General features: G+C 34.7%; 2 protein-coding genes and 1 pseudogene across 4 annotated transcripts; 2 read left to right on the top strand and 1 right to left on the bottom strand.

Annotated features, from left to right (window-relative positions):
* Positions 1-353: 353 nt before the first annotated feature.
* On the bottom strand, positions 354-3,550 carry LOC100806434 (uncharacterized). Its single transcript, XM_006601456.1, has 3 exons — positions 2,087-3,550; positions 1,465-1,895; positions 354-1,398 (listed from the first exon to the last, which is right to left on the bottom strand). Exons 1-3 carry the CDS (start codon positions 3,548-3,550, stop codon positions 354-356), a joined length of 2,940 nt encoding a protein of 979 aa, XP_006601519.1.
* Positions 3,551-4,082: 532 nt separating this feature from the next.
* LOC100805906 (L-type lectin-domain containing receptor kinase VII.1-like) lies at positions 4,083-9,218 on the top strand (annotated as a pseudogene).
* Positions 9,219-13,879: 4,661 nt separating this feature from the next.
* On the top strand, positions 13,880-18,881 carry LOC100805367 (probable disease resistance protein At5g66900). 3 transcript variants are annotated; one of them, XM_006600946.4, is made up of 6 exons: positions 13,880-14,007; positions 15,231-15,460; positions 16,197-16,597; positions 16,709-17,076; positions 17,383-17,588; positions 17,715-18,881. In XM_006600946.4, exons 2-6 carry the CDS (start codon positions 15,259-15,261, stop codon positions 18,539-18,541), a joined length of 2,004 nt encoding a protein of 667 aa, XP_006601009.1. In that variant the 5' UTR covers positions 13,880-14,007; positions 15,231-15,258; the 3' UTR covers positions 18,542-18,881. The 3 variants fall into 3 exon arrangements, with proteins under 3 accessions (XP_006601009.1, XP_014624868.1, XP_003551057.2); XM_014769382.3 differs by lacking the exon at positions 13,880-14,007 and adding an exon at positions 14,981-15,064; XM_003551009.5 differs by lacking the exon at positions 13,880-14,007 and having other exon boundaries at positions 15,071-15,460.
* The last annotated feature ends 219 nt before the right edge of the window (positions 18,882-19,100 follow it).

The following is a 19,100-nucleotide window of genomic DNA, read 5'->3' as shown; positions in this document are numbered from 1 at the left end:
ATAAATGAGAATAATAATAAAGTCATAATAAAAGTAAATGAACTTAGTAAATATTATGAAAAGAAGTTATGGGGCGGGATATAAAAAGATGGAATCAATTTAGTAACCTATTTTTACTTACTGAACCTAGTTGAACCTAATTTAAATGGAGTATTTAATAATGGTGAAAGTATGAATATTTAAGCAAGAGAGTGGTTATTATAGATTAATTTAGGAAGCGGGGTGTGGGTGAGGAATAATGTCAGTTGTGTTAATGAGCGACATAAGCTGATTGGTGTCATTGCTGACACTATTGTACTCTAAGTAAATTACGCAATTATGCAGGTTGACATTACCACTATAATGAAAGGCAGTTAGGTGTCGTTATTTTCCCATAGCCCTTCATGATGGTCATGTCTCATTGCATGTTCAACATCATCTTCGTCGGTGGCCTCAATCACAGGTATTTGGTCATTGACAGGTGGCATATCAGTCACATCAAAGGGTGCATAATGACTATAGTCGGTCATATCAAATTTTCTGCCTTGTATAACCACGGACCAAGTAGGGTCAGACGGATCTTCAACATAAAAAACTTGCCTGGCCTGCACTGCCATTATAAATGGCTCATCATTGTAACCACCTTTTTTTAGGTCAACTAAGGTAAAGCCTGTTTTGTCTTTGCGGACCCCTGTATTCGCATGAACCCATCGACAACTAAACACAGGAACTCTAAATTGACCGTAATCCAGCTCCCATATATCTTCAATGACTCCGTAGTACGACATTGACGCGTTAATGGGATTGTTATCAGAAACACTACTAAAGTGAGCTGCCTCACCCTCAACACTAACCCCGCTGTTCTGCATGGTACTTCTTTCATCCTGTGACTTTGTGTAGAAAGCATAGCCATTGATATCATATCCCTGCCAGGTGGGCACATTCAGATTTGGGCCAAGGGCTAATAGTCGGAGGGTTTCGGAAGCTGTGGCATCGGCAAAAATGCACTGCTTGAACCAGTTGACAAAAGTTCTATTATGTTCCTGCAACAACCTCATCTTGTTCATTCTTGGGTTTTTAGCTGACAATTGGTTTTTGTGAGAATGTAAGTACGACATCACCTCTGCTGTGTTGTTTAACACATATAGTTGCGCTTGGGACAGCCTTTGCAAATTCATGGTGACAACATCAAATCCTCGAGTTCCCCTACCTTGACTCGAGGGTTGATGCCGATTTTGAGGAACACCGACTGGTTGTGCGTTAGTTATATAATTTGATGAAAACTCTATTGCTTCTTCAGCAACATATCTTTCAACTATGCTTGCTTCTGGACGATATTGGTTCTTTGTGTATCCTTTCAGCACCTTCATGAACCTTTCAACCGGATACATCCATCGTAAATAAACCGGGCCACACAACCTAACCTCGCGAACCAGATGAACAATTAAATGGATCATTATGTCAAAGAATGAGGGGGGAAAATACATCTCCAATTCACAGACAATAATGGCAGCTTCATTCTCCAAAATATCCAACTGCGATGGGTCAATAACCTTGCTGCATATAGCATTAAAGAAAAAACACAAGCGAGTGATGGTATTATGAACTTTTTCAGGCAAGATTCCACGAATGACCACTGGTAAAAGTTGTTGCATTAGTACGTGGCAATCATGGGATTTCAGGCCAATCAATTTCAATTCCTTAATTGACACAAGCCTCTTCATATTTGAAGAGTATCCTTGAGGAACTTTGACATTTGCTAGACAATGACAAAAACTTTTTTTCTCAGCTGTGGACATTGTGTAACATGCTGGGGGCAAATATGTCCTAGCACCTCGTAAAACTGGATGTAGTTGCTCCCGTATACCCAACTCAACCAAATCCTGTCGAGATTTTACACCATCCTTTGTCTTCCCCTTAATGTTAAGGAGGGTGCCAATCAAACTATCACACACATTCTTCTCCACATGCATAACGTCCAAACAATGCCGAACATCCAGATTGCACCAATATGGGAGATCGAAGAATATTGACCTTTTTTCCAAATGTTCTTCGCAGACATGTCCTTTTTTTGTGTCTTACCAAAGGTAGTTTCTATGTCTCTGACCCTTTGGTAAACATCATGAGCAGATAATGGTTCAGGAGCTATTTCAACCTTATTATCTCCATTAAACGCCTTCTTCAAACGCCGATATGGGTGATTTCGGCTTAAAAATCTTCTGTGCCTTGTATACACTGTCTTCTTCCTATGGGTTAGTTGGATGTAACAAGTATTTTTTTCACAAATAGGACATGCATGGTGTCCTTTGACACTGTATCCGCTCAAATTACCATAAGCGGGAAAATCGTTAATCGTACAGAAGAGCATTGCACGCAAGTTGAATGACCGTTTAGCATTTGCATCATACACTTCAACCCCATCAACCCACAGTTTGGTCAAGTCTTCTATCAAAGGAGCCAAGTACACGTCAATATCATTTCCGGGTTGTTTTGGACCAGCTATCATCATAGAGAGCAACATATATTTGCGCTTCATGGACAACCATGGAGGAAAGTTGTAAATCATTAATAATACCGGCCACGAACTATGATTGGTGGTCAAGTTACCAAAGGGATTCATTCCATCTGAGGCAAGCGCAAGCCTTAGGTTTCTAGGCTCTTGTGCAAAAGATGGATACAAGGAGTCAAATGTCTTCCATTGTGTACAATCAGCGGGGTGCCTGATCATACCATCCATTCTTCTTTCATCTATATGCCACCTTAAGTATTTAGAATCCTGTTCACTCGCAAACAACCGCTTCAACCTAGGTATTATTGGCAAATACCAACAAACCTTTGTTGGACGACTACTAGCGGTGGCTGAACCTTCAGTACCTTCCCCATCGTTGGCCTTGTACCGTGAAAGTCCGCAAGTGGGGCAGAATCGCATATCCAGAAACTCATTTCTGTAGAGAAGGCAATCATTCGGACATGCATGGATCCTTTGGTACTCCAAGCCTACGGGACATAATATCTTTTTCGCCTCGTAGTGACTCTTCGGTAAGCTGTTATGTTCAGGAAACATATTTTTCAATAACAAAACCAACTCTGTGAAGCTTTTGTCACTCCACCCGAATCTAGCCTTTAGGTTAACCAAAGCTAGCACAGCTGATAACCTAGTAAAGCTTTTGCATCCAACATACAATGGCATATGCGCATCTGTTTGAAGAGCATCGTAAATATCTGCATGACATTCCCGAAAGCCCTCTTGCCCAAGATCACATATCATGTCTTCCATGAGATCTCCGCTTTGTAGCTCAACCGGATGAGGTGGACATGTTGCTGTATGACCAACCAACTCACCATGCCATATCCACTTTGTGTACGTCGGGCTAAAGCCATCACATATCATATGCGATCTAATGTCATCCAACGAATGACGCCTCCCGTTGACACATTTAACAAAAGGGCAGAAAAAGTTGCCATCTGTGGTTGCTGAATGTATTTCGGCAAATGACAAAAACTCTTCAACCCCATGTTGATAAGCTTCGCTTATGCGAGGTGCTGTAATCCAAGATCGGTCCATGCTCATTGTTGTCTAATACAGAGCATGATGATGGGAGGCAGAACAACAAATGTTGTATATGAGATAAGAAGCTACAATTCGTCCTTTGCAATCACAGCTTTCCTAAGCCAAATGAACAAACAAACAACGAAATTTAACAAATGGAGAAAAGGTTTAAGAATAACAATGTCCAAGCAGATGTTTGGACTTATTGGAAAAGAACATGGTAGGGAAGAATGAACATATAATAGGGGAATGAGGTCCATAGCATCAACTTCATATCAGATGAAAAGAAGAGAGGGACGGGGGAAATTTAAGCCAAAAACGAGAAAGAGAGGAAATGGATCTACCATATTTACATTTCTTAATGGATTGGAGATATTAGACCTTATATTAATCTGATTATAGAGTGTTGGTAGTGCCAACATATCAGCCATGGCTCAAGGATTGTGCTGTTATTTGTCCTTAAAAGAGATGAAACAAGCGACCAACAATTTCGATGAGTCAAATGTGATAGGGGTAGGTGGGTTTGGAAAGGTTTACAAGGGTGTTATTGATAATGGGTTCAAAGTGGCTATCAAAAGATCGAATCCGCAATCAAGTTCATGTTAGTACACCCTTGAAAGGTAGCTTTGGATACTTGGATCCTGAATATTTCAGGAGGCATCAATTGACCAAGAAATCAGATGTGTACTCATTTGGGGTTGTTTTATCTGAGGCACTTTATTTGAGGAAGGTAGCTTTGGATACTTGAATTCACAATTATAAGATAGGAGTTATGCTAGTGTCCTTAACCATATCAATTACAACCAACAATAAATTGAAATTTAATTTTTTAATCCAAGTTGCATACTGCTGATTATAAGAAAATTAAACACAAAGCTACCAAATTTATTATTTTTCAATATCACATGAACTATACTTAAGCACATAATATACTTTGAAATCAAATTCAAGTCAATGCTTTCATATCAGAATCAACCCAGAAAAAAAATAAAGCAAAACAGCTTGTTCATAGACAATACTATTATCATGATTAAATACAGGATTTTCTGGGACCAGGAGTTCAATTTCCACTTCATATTAGATCAGAGCATATATAACAAGAAAAAAAAAAGCTAAAATATTGTCAAAAAGCAACTTATTAAAAAGGTAGTAATTATTTGCTATGTTTAGATATTTAGCGAACTGTATATACCTATATGGTCTTATATATAGCTTGTCCTAAGCACGGGTTAATGAGGAGAGTTATGTAATAATCACCTCAATACTCAATATCAAATTCAAGAGTCAATTGGATTGCTCTGATTAGTCACATTTGTGGGCTTTGTCCATGTCGTTGGATTCACATAGCTAAACTGGCATTCTTCTGCAGGTTTACAGCATCCAGACTGCACAAAACATCCAACAAATTAATGCAAAATCCACAAGGTGTCCAAAATTAAGCATAACATATTGTGTGTCACAATGAAATTCAATCGTAAGACATCCATTAAGTAAAGCAGTCACAATAATTTGCACTTATTATGATTAAACAAATAAATCTTGTACATTGTATAACAATATATCAATACTATCATATAAGAACATCCTAGTAATATATGAATCATTCATAATTTTATACATCCATTAATATCTTGGTATTTCTGTTCTTATTTTTTTTTTTTACTCTTTCTAGTTGTTAAAGGTATTAAATAGTATATATTTTTTTTGAAATGCAAAGATAATTTATATTAATAAAAAGTACCAGAGGTACTTCAAGATATACATAGAAGGAATCCTGTACTAGCAGGAACAAAAACAAACAATAGACAACAAGCCCCCACCCTGCCCTACAATAGACAACAAGCCCCCACCAAGCCCCCTCTGCTGTACCCTTCTGTTTCTCTTGCTAACTTCAACAAAATGATGGTTTAGAATTAAACTGAAGTTCTTAAATAATTAATAGGAATGAAGACCATTTTAGTAACACTATATTTATCTGGATCTTTTTCTTCAACATTATCTATATGATTGGTTCAAATATATTATTATTAAAAATCTTGAATTTTGATGGATCACACAGGCCATTTAATAACTCTTTTTGTATATATATTTAGAAGTACTACTCATCACCTAATAAATTTTAAACCTTTTCAATCAATGATAAAAATACTGTTAAAAAAACAGTGCCACTAGTATTGTTCATTGAGTGAAAAGCCGACCAAGCAAGTCACACACATGTATAAAAAAACACATGGTATAATAAATAAAAATAGGTCTTGTGATGTATTGAGAAAAGCAAAATAAATTAAGACAGATTCTTACTTTTAAGGGTAGGAAGAAAAAAATTGAATATACTAGTATAGACAGCTTCTTAGTTGTTATTTTATTAATTTTTCATAGTTTAATTAGAGATCATAAAAGAGAATATATAAATTTTAATTCATTTATACAACCTTATAATTTATTAGAGATGTTCCTAAATTAGATTCTTTTTAAAATAGATATATAAATTCATTATATATATAATTAATATCATCAAAATGCATGAAACATGAATCTAAGATAATTCATCATAATAAATTAATATAAGTTTAAACAAAATTCATCAAAATATGTATTCAAGTTGAAACAAAATTCTTTTTATTTAGATCGACAATTCAACCCTACCAAGTCAGTCTTATAATTTCATAAGTTGCATATAAAATAAATCGGAACCATAGATCATAGACAGATACTGATCTAGAGCAACCTAATCATTTTTTAGCATGATGTGATAAGATACTAACTAACATTTACTATAATGAATAATGGATTGCCCATAAGGGCTAGCAGCTGAAATCAAGTCTAAGGTTTTTTAACCAAAGTGTTTTGTTCCATTTCAGTTCAGTAATATTTTCTTTAGTTTGCACTCTCTTAATAATAATCACAAGGAGTATTTCAAGCCTCAGTATTTATACAAAGTATTTTTGTGTCTTACTATCTTCATTTCAATCACGTTCCATTAGTAAGAGCATTTATGTAAACAACAAGCCAAAAGTTAGGGATATATATTCTGTATTTTTATTAACAGCATTTATACAAACAACAAATGAAAAATCTCTAAGTTAGAGATAAATTCTCTTTTCATTATATAATTACACAAAAAACACAAGAAAAAAATTGAGGTATAGGTTAAATTTTGAAAGGTAAATGGTTTGCATCATGAAGACTATCGGATGAAAGTAACCAATTAAAAGAACAAACAAGAAGTGAATCAAGTATGAAGGAGTGTTCATGGTTGGATATGTTGGGTAAACGATTACTCAGAGGTTGCTTGTTGGGTGTCCACCGAGGAGAGACAAGCAGCAAGAATAAGAGGCTTATAGCTCAGAGCAATTTTAAGGCAAGATATCAGCTTCTTTGACAAGGAAACCAATACTGGTGAGGTTGTTGGAAGGATGTCAGGTGACACACTTCTTATTCAAGAAGCCCTGGGAGAGAAGGTATTAATGAAAAGCTACAACTACCAAATCATCACTATTTCCTCTACAACAAAATTAAAATAAAAATTAAAATTAACTTTTTCTTTATCCTTTGTGTGATAATACCAGGTAGGAAAATTCATACAATGTGTGGCATGTTTTTTAGGACGTTTAGTCATAGCATTCATCAAGGGTTGGCTTCTAACCCTTGTCCTTCTATCTTGTATTCCACCTCTTGTAATCTCTGGTTCCATGATGAGCTTTACTTTTGCAAAGTTGCCATCCCGTGGACAAGCAGCTTATTCTGAAGCAGCAACTGTAGTAGAGCGCACAATTGATTCAATTCGACAAGTATGCCAATCTTCATAATGGAACTTGTCAATCTTGTTCTTTTACATGTTTGTAGACAGTAGAATATAAAAGATACACATTCCTCCAATGCAGGTTGCATCATTTACAGGCGAGAGTCAAGCTATAGCTCAATACAATCAATCCTTAACCAAAGCTTACAGGACTGCAGTGCAAGATGGAGTGGTTGCTGGTTTAGGCCTGGGGTCAATCCTTAACCAAAGCTTATAGGCCTTGTCAGTCAGGAACCAATACTCTTCAGTTGCAGCATCAAAGAAAACATTGCCTATGGTAAGGATGGGGCAACAAATGAAGAAATCAGAGCTGCCACTGAAGTTGCTAATGCAGCAAAATTCATTGATAGATTTCCACATGTGAGTTCGCACTTTCATATTTTGAAATTTCCATTGTTCTGCCTTTGCAACAATATTAATTTCAAATTTCACAATACGAAGACTACTACAGCATCAGGAACCAGGAAAAGTGAACTGTTTGTGGCTGATGTCAACACCCAGTTGAAGAACAAAAACATCACTACTGATATCAAATAATTATTCAACAGGGAGGATAATAGACAATGCTAAGATTCTTGCTTGGAGTTTTAGTGATTCAAATTTTCAATTGGTGATGCATTAGTGACAGAAAATTTGCCTTCATTTGTTCATCATAAAAAGTGGTTTCCTGGAGCACAAGCTTTCGCGGTAGGTGTCACCAGTATTGTGTTTGTGTTAATCATTGGTTTTGGTTATGTAGCATTTTTCGTTCTCCGCAGAAGAAAGACACAAGAAGAAGTTGAAGATTGGGAACTGGAGTATTGGCCTCACAGGATAGGTTTCCATGAGATCGATGCAGCAACAAGGGGGTTTTCTGAAGAGAATGTGGTTGCTGTAGGAGGGACCGGGAAGGTATATAAAGGGGTTTTGCATGGGGTAGAAGTTGCAGTCAAGAGAATTCCTCAAGAAAGGGAAGAAGGGATGAGAGAGTTTTTGGACGAGGTTTCAAGCCTTGGCAGAATGAAGCACAGAAATTTAGTAGGATTAAGAGGCTGGTGCAAAAAAGAAAAGGGAAATTTGATTCTAGTTTATGACTTCATGAGCAATGGAAGTTTAGACAAATGGATATTTGAGTGTGAAGAGGGAATGATGCTAACATGGGAAGAGAGGATTCAAGTTTTGAAAAATGTAGCCACAGGGATTCTATACCTGCATGAGGGTTGGGAAGTTAAGGTCTTGCATAGGGACATTAAAGCAAACAATGTTCTTCTTGATAAGGACATGAATGCAAGGCTGGGAGATTTCGGATTGGCTCGTATGCATGATCATCAGGGACAAGTGGTCAGCACAACAAGAGTAATAGGGACACTAGGATACATTGCTCCTGAAGTGATTCAAAGAGGAACAGCGTGAACTTTGTCTGATGTGTTTGGTTTTGGAATATTGGTGTTGGAAGTAATTTGTGGATGAAGACCTATTGAAGAACATAAGCCGGGGCTAATTGAATGGCTGATGTCCTTAATGGTGCAAGGCCAATTGCACAGTGCAGTTGATGAAAGGTTGAAGGCTAAAGGGGGATACACCATAGAGGAAGGTGAGAGATTGCTTCATTTGGGTTTGTTGTGTTCACATACAGACCCTAGTATTAGACCAACAATGAGGCAGGTTGTGAAAATTTTGGAGGTGGAAATTGACAGCATTGAGTCTGATGAAGATAACATGGAAATGAGTTTGCTTGGAAAAATAAGATCAGCTACTACGTGGTCTAGAGTTGAATGTGCTTTACCATACAGTGGTTACCCTTCTTTTGATGAAGTTAAGATGTTCAGTTTTAATTCTAGGACTTCTAGAAGTGGCTCAAGTACCTTTCCAGGATCAGAATCAGAAATCACCAGTATTAATATGTAACCCCCATAGTTAGTTGAATAATTAGAGAGTTAGTTAGGGGATGAGTTGAAAAGGGGTTCAGAGGGAGATTCAACTCTTTCCATCAGTACTCATAACATTTCATACAAGCTACTGCAACTACCAAAATGTTTCATCTTAACGACAATTATAAAATAAATCAATTTACTTATGTAATTCATCAAATAAAACTTTTACAAACAACATACTTATATATAATTTATTCTCCAGTTTATTCAATTACAGACACAACTAAACATGAAGACAGTAAATCTGAAGCTCAAATTAAACATCATGGGTTTCATCAAGTTCAGTGTACTAACTTAGACCAAACGCTCAACGAAACTGATAATGTGGCACAGGATGACACACCACTGATGAAGGATGGCAGCAGGCTGTTCCCGAAAGTCGTTCACTCACTGCCCGCAAGTCAGCTTCATCAACGAGCCCCACATAAACCCCACTGAAACGCAAAAAAAAAAAAAATTTACAACCCATAGCTGCAGATTACATAAGAAGGTAGACAAAAATCGTACTTTCTCTCACAAAACACACAATGTATCTTACCTTATGGAACCAGCTTATCTTCCTTAAACAGTACAATGTAGACCACGATGAAGACAACCAACAACAACCAAGGGCCTGAGACAACAACGAAGCAGAATCATAACATGAATGAAGGAATATAACACATGCAAATGAAGGGATACACAAAGAAGAGCTAAATGCACCCATACCTTTGTCGGCGACGGCTTCAAACGGAACGAGACGCAACGGATACGAGATGGTGGTTGTCGGAGACGATGGTCTTTGTCGGAGAAGATGCTCTGTGTAGCTAGGGTGCCAAAGCAATAGTGAGTAGTCAAAAAAATGGAGAAAAGAAGTGATACGGCGCGCCAACGTAAGAGATAGTAAGAAGCACATGTCGTAAACGTGATAGAATTTAGGATACAACGACGGGTCCTACCAAAGACAGTCTTTGAATGACAACAACAACCACCAGGGGGCCGCCACGTGTCTATACTAAACATACAACGACGGCTCTTCGGGTAAACCCGTCTTTGTATGTTAACGCATTAAATCACGTGCAATCCACGTGTACCACAAACAATACGAAGACGAGTGTTGCGACAGGACCGTCTTTGATGACGTGTTTATACTGTAACCATACAAAGACGGGTGTTAGCCAAAAACCGTCTTTGTATTTTAACGCCTCCAATCACGTGGCCTACACGTGAAACCACCAACAATCCAAAGACGGGTATTTGGATAAAACCGTCTTTGGATTTTAAATCCTCAAATCACGTGGCTGCCACGTGAAAGTACTTTAAAAACAACGACGGTCTCACTAGTGAACCGTCTTTGTATACTCGTCGGCCCACTCACATGCTTGCCACGTGCTACCATTTACGATACAAAGACGGTTCTTTCCAAAAAACCGTCTTTGTAACTTACCCAGCTAAATACGAATCGCCACAACAGCTGGATGTCTACGACGGGTAGCGGCAAACGTCGTCGTTCTGAAGCCCTTAATTACGGATATGCCACCGGTTGAGCTTCTACGACGTTTCTTTGAAACCGTCGTTGAATTGTTGACGTAATAAGCTGCTTTTGTAGTAGTGGTTTTAGGTGTGTATTAGAGTGTTCTGACACTCGGTGTGTCTTTTCTCCTTGGTTTGACTCTCTTTTTGTAGTTGCTGGAGTGGACTTGGGTTTGCGTACTCGCGCTTCGCCCGGGTACTTGTATTCGCGCTCAGCGTGCCTCTTAATCGCTTAACGCCAGTGATTGTTTTCGTGCTCAACGTGCCTTTTTTTTTCAAATAATTATTATTCTTGCACGCTGGGCACGTGTTGGGCTGGACCTTTTTTTTTCAAATAATTATTATTTTTGCATCTTTTTTGCTTTTAATCTCTCATTTTCTCATTTGCAAGCCAAAATAAAAAAAAAAATATTAATTCTTAATAATTAAGCATGAATAACGACTAACTAAATAATCATTTTTAAAGATATTTCCATTATAAAAAATGACTCATATTTACGGTTTTCACATTTGACGACGTCAAATAAAAAATATTGCTTTTCAATCAAAGTATAATATTTTATTTTACTTCAATTCTTACTTATACTTTTTTTCTTCTTCGGTTGGACATGAATATATTGCAGAAAAAATCCATGATTGGGGATGCAGTAGTTACTAGCCTCAATATTGAAGAAAAAATAAATAATAATTAAACATATAATAATTGAAGAGTGAGCTTGCAGTCTGAATTTTAAATTTCTATCATTCTGTTAATTAAAATTAGTTTTTAAAAAATTAACCAAGTATTAAATAATGTGAAAAATTGGTTATAATATATCAATTTTAATACAATAGAAAGACAGACACACGCTATGCGATTTCGCTAATAATAATAATAACTAAAAAGAATAATTTTTACTCTTTTTTTTTAATTCTCTATAATCAACTAAATAACTTTTATTTTTACTTTTTTTTCTGACATATATACTTTTACTCCATCTCTTTTCTGCCTCACAAGTCACAAGCATCTCTTATCTTCCTAGCTTCAACCAAAGAAAGTGTTAGAGAGAGGCTTCAGTTTTGTTGGGACGCGGGTTGTGGAGTCATTATAATATATGCGTGACTAATTGCATGCGCGGTTACAGCCTTTCAGGAAGGACGAACTGCCTCCACTATGCATCTGCTGCATAAAGACTGTATTATTCCTATAAAGCTTGCAGGAAGAAAAAAGAGCTTGGCAGGTTACTGTTAAGTGTTAATTACATGGGTTTAAATATGGCAACAGCAATTGGGACCACAATGTAAAGGCATTTTGACTCACCTTAGCCACATCATGACTGTAATTGTGACCGACAACGTTGTAAATATCGGTGGTGATTGTGTTACTGTTTCGTCATGTTTGTTAATATTGTGATAAATCGCAAATAAATACCATCGATACAGTCTCCAATTGCGATCGGATTGTAGTCGCAAACACAATTAAAAAATCTTGAAGTTACGACCCAAATTACGGTCATGAACTCATGTTTAAAACCTTGACGGCCACATCAATTACATTTTCCCACAATTGCCCACAGTATAAATGTTTTCATATTCATTCACCGCAATGGCAATTTAAACATCTTAATTAGTCATATTCCCCGTGAAGTTAACAAGATGCATATCCGATATATTAACGCTGAATGGGTAGCATCAAGGAATCTTAATTTGGAGGAAACCTCCTCATGGGGTCGTGGAAGCATTAGCGCTACCACATTCCGCGGATTTGTAACAGCTATTTTGTTTCTTTAGTTTCATACATGTTGTACCAATATAAACAGGTTTCGGAAAATGTGGCGAACTGACATATGCTTGAGAGAGAGAAACTAGAATGCAAATATGCTACTACATTGTGATTCAACGGAACGTGTTGGCCATTCGTTAATTCTACAAGACCAAACTCGACAGACTGGGTCAACAACTGTCACCCTCTTATTTAAATTGATTGATATGAAGTTTTTTGTGTGTGTCGCATAAATCCACTATGGCACTATCTCATTTTTAGGCACAATTATTAAGAAATTTATAAAAAATAAATCTTTTAAATTAAAAAATTAAATATATTTTTTCATTCTTATAAATTAGTATTTTTTATTTTTTCTTGTAATTTTATTCATTTTAATTCTTATAAAATATATTTATTTTATTTTTATTATTAAATTTTTTAATAATACTTTGAACAATAAAAAATACTTTGAAGAATTTTTTTTATTTAAAATACTTTAAAGATAAAAAATAAAACAAATGAATTTTTCGAGAATTAAAATTAATATTTTGCAGAAAAAATAAAAATACTAAATTATGAAAAATATATATTTAAACTTAAATTAAATTATAGTATAGAAATATAAATCCCATTGTTTAACTTTTCATTTTACTATTTTAATTTTTTTTATCAGCAAACAAACCGAAACCGAGGCTTAAACTCTTTCCACGTCAAAAACGAGTACTTCTGCGTCATTTGGTCGGGTCTGTCGAGGCGATTTCTGTATTGATACAGTAAAATTACTAAATTATGCACCTTTCTAAACAAAAACAAACACTACTAATAATATGGATTAATTCTTGAGAAACAAGAAACTATATTTGAAAAGTTTATGAGGCCATGGGGGTTAATTATTATAATCAATAAGCAACATCGTAGATGTAACAACTTTAATTATTAGTATGCATTATTACATTATTTTACATATACGTGGCATGGCAGAAATTAAATGGAAGGGTGTGCGATAGGTGCAGTGCACGCACCATCTTCTTCGTTGTGCTTTTTCATATTGAAAAAATCATACATCCACACCCAATCCAATATATTAACATCTAAGGAGAAACAGATAAAAGTATATATATATATATATATATATATATATATATATATATATTAATTTAATAAAAAACAAAAGTTAAATAAAAATGAAAAATATTTATTAAGTAATTAAAAAACATAAATATTTATGTATCAGGCAAAGAAATTTCAAAGACAATGCAAAAAGGAAAAGTAAAACACGTACGTTAATTAAGGTATTAGATCAAATACACTACCAGGACATGCATCATGCTGGCTATAAATATGTCTGTCTTGCGATGCTAACAAATCTTTTACCCTATATAAGAACTTCTTTCATAATTTCAATTGTTGATTGTGCTTTACGGTGCAGCTCTCATTAACAAGAAGAACACATAACAGAAAGACACATCCAAAGGAGGCATCAAGCTCGTAACTTCAATTAATTAAGGTACATAGTTGTACGTATCTGTCCCATTTTTTTTACTACAATAATATTATTTTAACTTTATTCCCAATAGACTTTGCCTTGTCCTACAGTTCCCAAAATTTTCTATATAGTTATATTTTTGAATATTGTAACGCCAGTTCTTCTTGTACAAACTTTTCAATGCAGTAGATACATATATTTTCTAGTTGATGCTAAGAAGTCAATTATTTTAATTAAGTTTATCCACCTAATCGACTGCTATATATAACATTTTTTTTATTGTTTCTTTTTAATGCGTTTTAAAGTTAGTTTAGCGTTTCACAATTCAGCTTTTTCACATGATTTTGTAAATTAAACATGTTTTTAAATACAATATTTGAAACTATTATATCTAATCATATAACATTTATGCAATATATATTATTAAAATATAATAAAAAGAACTTGTTTTGAGAAAAAAAATAAAACTTATTTAAGATATAAAATAATCTAATTTATCACAAATTAAAGGTTAAATTAAAACTTTAGTAACAATTGACACTATTGTTTTTCGTTTTAATCCTAATAAAATATATTTACAGCTTATTTGCCGAATTATAGCAATGTCAGATTATTTTTTTCCATGTAGGTATAAAATTTAAAAAGAAAAGTGTTTATACCAACCAGAATCCATATATTTTCATTTCTTCTTTTTTCACGTAGAAAAACAAAATAACGTGAAGGAGATGTTTTGTTAGTTGAAACTAAAACAAGAAATTAGTGTCAGGTATAAGAATATATGAAATCGAACACTGTCATATTTTCAACAATTCATAGGGACTCATTTATAAATGTTTGTTCAAATAGGAATAATATATGGATAAATTGTCTCAAAACAAATAATGACGGTAGTAGAAATAGGGAGAAAGCCAGTAGGTGTAAAGGTAAAGGTAAAAGGATAATTTCTTTTTATAAATCATCATCATATAACTTCTTCCTAACTAGCTAACTTTCTTGTTAAGATATGCTTTATTGCTTTTAGCTAATGAATATGATAGATTAGAATAAGCTAAGAAGATAAGATTATACGTTTCCCAAAGTATGGATTTCGAATACAATTTTTTCTCTCATTTTAATGTAAAAAAAAAAAAAAAACTATAGGGTCTCTTTTCTTGTTCTAAGCTTTCAATTTGAGATGCTCATGCTCATGTATCAATGTTGAGTTTCTATGTTTCTCACAACTTGATCTTTGTTTGAATGAATAGAGAAAGGACTCGAAAAGTTGAGTTATTCATGGAAGAGACGGCACAACAAGTAAAACGTCCTTTTGATGTTCCTGAAGAACCAGAATTCATTGTTGGGTTGGATGCACCATTGAGTGAGTTGAAAATGGAACTTCTTAAAGAAGGCGTGTCCATCATTGTGCTGACTGGTTTAGGTGGATCGGGAAAAACCACTTTGGTTACAAAGCTTTGTTGGGATGAACTAGTCATAGGTATGTCGTAACTAACTCCTTTATGGTTCTCTTCTATGATAAACGAATTAAGATTTAAATATGTTTAATATGATTGATAAATGAGTAAATTTTGTTTTAGATTCTTAAGAAAAAAATTTATCGTTTCAAGTTTTTGATATATTAAAATTTTTGTTTTGAGTCTTTATGATCAATCAGGTGATAATATATTAAAACTTAACTTTTGTTTTGAGTCTTTATTGTCAATGACGTAATGACCTAAAGTGACACATCATCATTTAATTGATGGTAGAGAGAGTCAAAACAAAAATTTCACTAATTAGAGATTCATTTATTACTGATATTAAATATATTAATATATTTAATGCATGTTCTTCACGGTAAAAAAAAGGTTCATTGGAAATTAGCAAAATTTCAGATGGTGTTCATCAATAAAAAATGGAAGTTTTATTAACAATAGGTGAAATTAATTGTATGCGGAATGCTTTAATGCCCTATATATTTCTGAAATGTAGAGAACACCTTAAAGCAGAGTTCAAGATTGCTGAATATTGATATCATTTCCTAACTTTTGCATATGCTACTCAAATATAGAGAGGCATTTTCTTTTGATCATGAGCATTAGTTATTTTGGTTTCAATTCATGTTCATTTTTATATAATGTTAATGTGGTAATTTATTTTCTTGCAATACATGCACAGTTTAAGATTATTGTAGAAAGAATTCCTGGGATTACTAATCTTTTTGGTTTCCCTAGGTAAATTCAAGGGAAATATTTTATTTGTCACCATCTCAAAAACGCCTAAGCTGAAGATTATCATCGAAAGACTATTTGAATATTATGGGTGTCAAGTGCCTGCGTTTCAAAGCGATGAAGATGCAGTTAATCATTTGGGAATTTTGCTGAGGAAAATTGATGTAAGTCCAATGTTGTTGGTCTTGGATGATGTTTGGCCTGGCTCAGAAGGCTTCATTGAGAAAGTCAAAGTTCAGATATCAGATTATAAAATTTTGGTGACTTCAAGGGTAGCATTTCCTAGATTTGGCACTCCATTTATCTTAAAAAATCTTGTTCATGAAGATGCAATGACCCTTTTTCGTCACCATGCACTCTTAGAAAAAAACAGCTCAAATATTCCTGAAGAAGTTGTCCAAAAGGTGCTTGTTCCTTCTTTCTGACATTATACAAGTAATCCATACTTTAATTTTTAGAAGAAATTTTTATTTTCTCATTGAACTAAAACTATATTTGCTTGCACTGAATTGCAGATTGTTAGACATTGTAAGGGTTTAAATTTACCGCTTGTCATAAAAGTGATTGGTAGATCACTAAGTAATCGACCATACGAGTTGTGGCAAAAGATGGTGGAGCAATTGTCACAAGGTCATTCTATACTTGATTCTAACACTGAATTACTTACTTCCTTCCAAAAGATCTTAGATGTCTTGGAAGATAATCCCACCATCAAAGAGTGCTTCATGGACTTAGCTTTATTTCCTGAAGACCAAAGAATTCCTGTTGCTGCTCTTGTTGATATGTGGGTTGAGTTGTATGGACTAGATAATGACGGCATAGAAACAGTGGCCATTGTCAACAAATTAGCTTCCATGAATCTGGTTAATGTCTTAGTAACAAGGTACATTCAATGACTACTTATATTTCATCTCAACCACTTTATCCTATTATATTCTATAGCACAAATAATTCAATAGCTTGTTAGCTCATGAGAGGAGCAGCTGATTCCTTATATATTATTCCATAGTTACAATTTAACTTGAGAATTTAAACTTCTTTCATTCCGTAACTTCGCATTCATTCTTATGAACTTACTTTGATGATAGAAGTTGAAATCTGTAAGTTTTCTATCAAATAGAGAGCATTTATATTTAATCTTGTGAGGGAATTTTTCACCCTAAGGAATTAATGCTTGCTAATTTTCCAGGAAAAATACCAGTGACACAGACAGTTACTACTACAATAACCATTTCATCATCCTTCATGATATCCTAAGAGACTTCGGAATTCATCAAAGCAACCAGGAACAAGTTGAACAGAGAAAAAGACTGATGATTGACATAACAGAAAATAAACCTGAATGGTGGCCTAGAGAAAAACAGATCCCTGCACAGACATTGTCTATATCAACTGGTTAGTTACCTTTCTCTTAAAAGTATTGACATTACATACAAAGTAAAGATGGTTAAAAGAAAAGAAAGTCGCTATGATCTTCCATTTGTTCTTCTACTATTGACACCATATGGGTTGCTTTTGCAGATGAAACTTGCACATCATATTCGTCCCACCTGCAACCTGCTCAAGCTGAGGTTCTGATTTTAAACCTTCAAACTAATCAGTGCACCTTTCCAAAGTTACTGAAAGAAATGAGGAAACTAAAAGTTCTGATAGTCATGCATTATGGTTTCCATCCTTCTAAAATGAACAATTTAGAGTTGTTTGGCTCATTATCCCACCTTAAAAGAATCAGATTCGAGCGGATTTGGGTTCCTCCCTTTGTCACATTGAAGAATCTTAAAAAGTTATCCCTCTACTTGTGTAATACAAGACAGGCTTTTGGAAACAGAAACATGCTAATTTCATATGCTTTTCCAAATCTAGTAGATTTGAATGTTGACTATTGCAAAGATTTGGTAGAATTGCCTAAGGGGCTATGTGATATCACCACCTTGAAGATGCTCAGTATTACCAATTGCCATAAGCTCTCTGCATTACCTCAAGAAATTGGAAACTTGGACAATTTGAAACTTCGAAGGCTAAGTTCTTGTACTGATTTGGAAGAGATACCAAATTCTATTGGAAAACTTTCAAATCTAAGACATATGGACATCTCAAACTGCATTAACCTTCCAAATTTACCAGAGAACTTTGGTAATCTTTGCAATCTAAGAAATCTGTACATGACAAGTTGTGCAAGGTGTGAATTGCCACCCTCGATTGTCAATCTAAAGAATTTAAAGGAGGTGGTATGTGATGAAGAGACGACTGTTTCGTGGGAAGCTTTCAAAGATATGCTTCCTAATCTGAAGATATATGTTCCTCAAATTGATGTCAACTTGAATTGGCTTCATGAAATTCACTCCTAAGTCCTTATACCTGTTTCATGCTACATTCATTGTGTTTGCAAGTTGTGGTTGATCACACCAGAAAGTGAAGAAAACAAATAAGTCTTGGTGTTGCACAATTTTATGGTAAGACTTTAAAAGGAAACTTCTATATCTATGTTGGTCGGTGCCGAAGAAGACAATTGGTTTGTTGTTAAGGAACTAGAGAAACAAAAATTCTATGTTATATGTCTAAGGCAAAACAGGGAAAAAGATTGTTATTGTTTAGGTTGATTGCCTGTATATTGTGAAGTGTTAGGATATTGCTTATTAGTACAAATTCGTGTATATTGTTTTATCATAAATAATCAAATTTCTTTTATTTTTTAAATTACAATTGAGCCAATTTTATTAAAACGCTTGTTTCATAACATATATCTCTTACGGTTTAGCATTTCCGAACTGATGTTTTTGAGTGACCACTGCATATTATGTTTAGTGGTAATGTTTGAGTGTACCTTTGTGAGTGACTATTACCTTCATATTAGGTTTCTTTCTTGCGTGCTTAAGAAACTGTGAATTTTGTTGTCAAAAAGGAAAT

This window comes from Glycine max, chromosome 17 (assembly GCF_000004515.6).
Source record: "Glycine max cultivar Williams 82 chromosome 17, Glycine_max_v4.0, whole genome shotgun sequence".
Taxonomy (NCBI): Eukaryota; Viridiplantae; Streptophyta; class Magnoliopsida; order Fabales; family Fabaceae; genus Glycine; species Glycine max.
This window is presented reverse-complemented; position numbering and strand designations above follow the sequence as displayed.

Excerpts from the sequence above, each read along its gene's own strand:
- LOC100805367 (XM_003551009.5), top strand. The coding sequence starts at position 15,223 with ATGAATAGAGAAAGGACTCGAAAAGTTGAGTTATTCATGGAAGAGACG. Across the intron at positions 16,598-16,708 it reads CTGAAGAAGTTGTCCAAAAG|ATTGTTAGACATTGTAAGGG; the intron begins GTGCTTGTTCCT and ends ACTGAATTGCAG. Across the intron at positions 17,589-17,714 it reads GACATTGTCTATATCAACTG|ATGAAACTTGCACATCATAT; the intron begins GTTAGTTACCTT and ends TTGCTTTTGCAG.
- LOC100806434 (XM_006601456.1), bottom strand. The coding sequence starts at position 3,550 with ATGAGCATGGACCGATCTTGGATTACAGCACCTCGCATAAGCGAAGCT. Across the intron at positions 1,896-2,086 it reads CTCATGATGTTTACCAAAGG|GGGAAGACAAAGGATGGTGT; the intron begins GTCAGAGACATA and ends CTTAACATTAAG. Across the intron at positions 1,399-1,464 it reads ATTGTCTGTGAATTGGAGAT|GTTGTGTGGCCCGGTTTATT; the intron begins GTATTTTCCCCC and ends TCGCGAGGTTAG.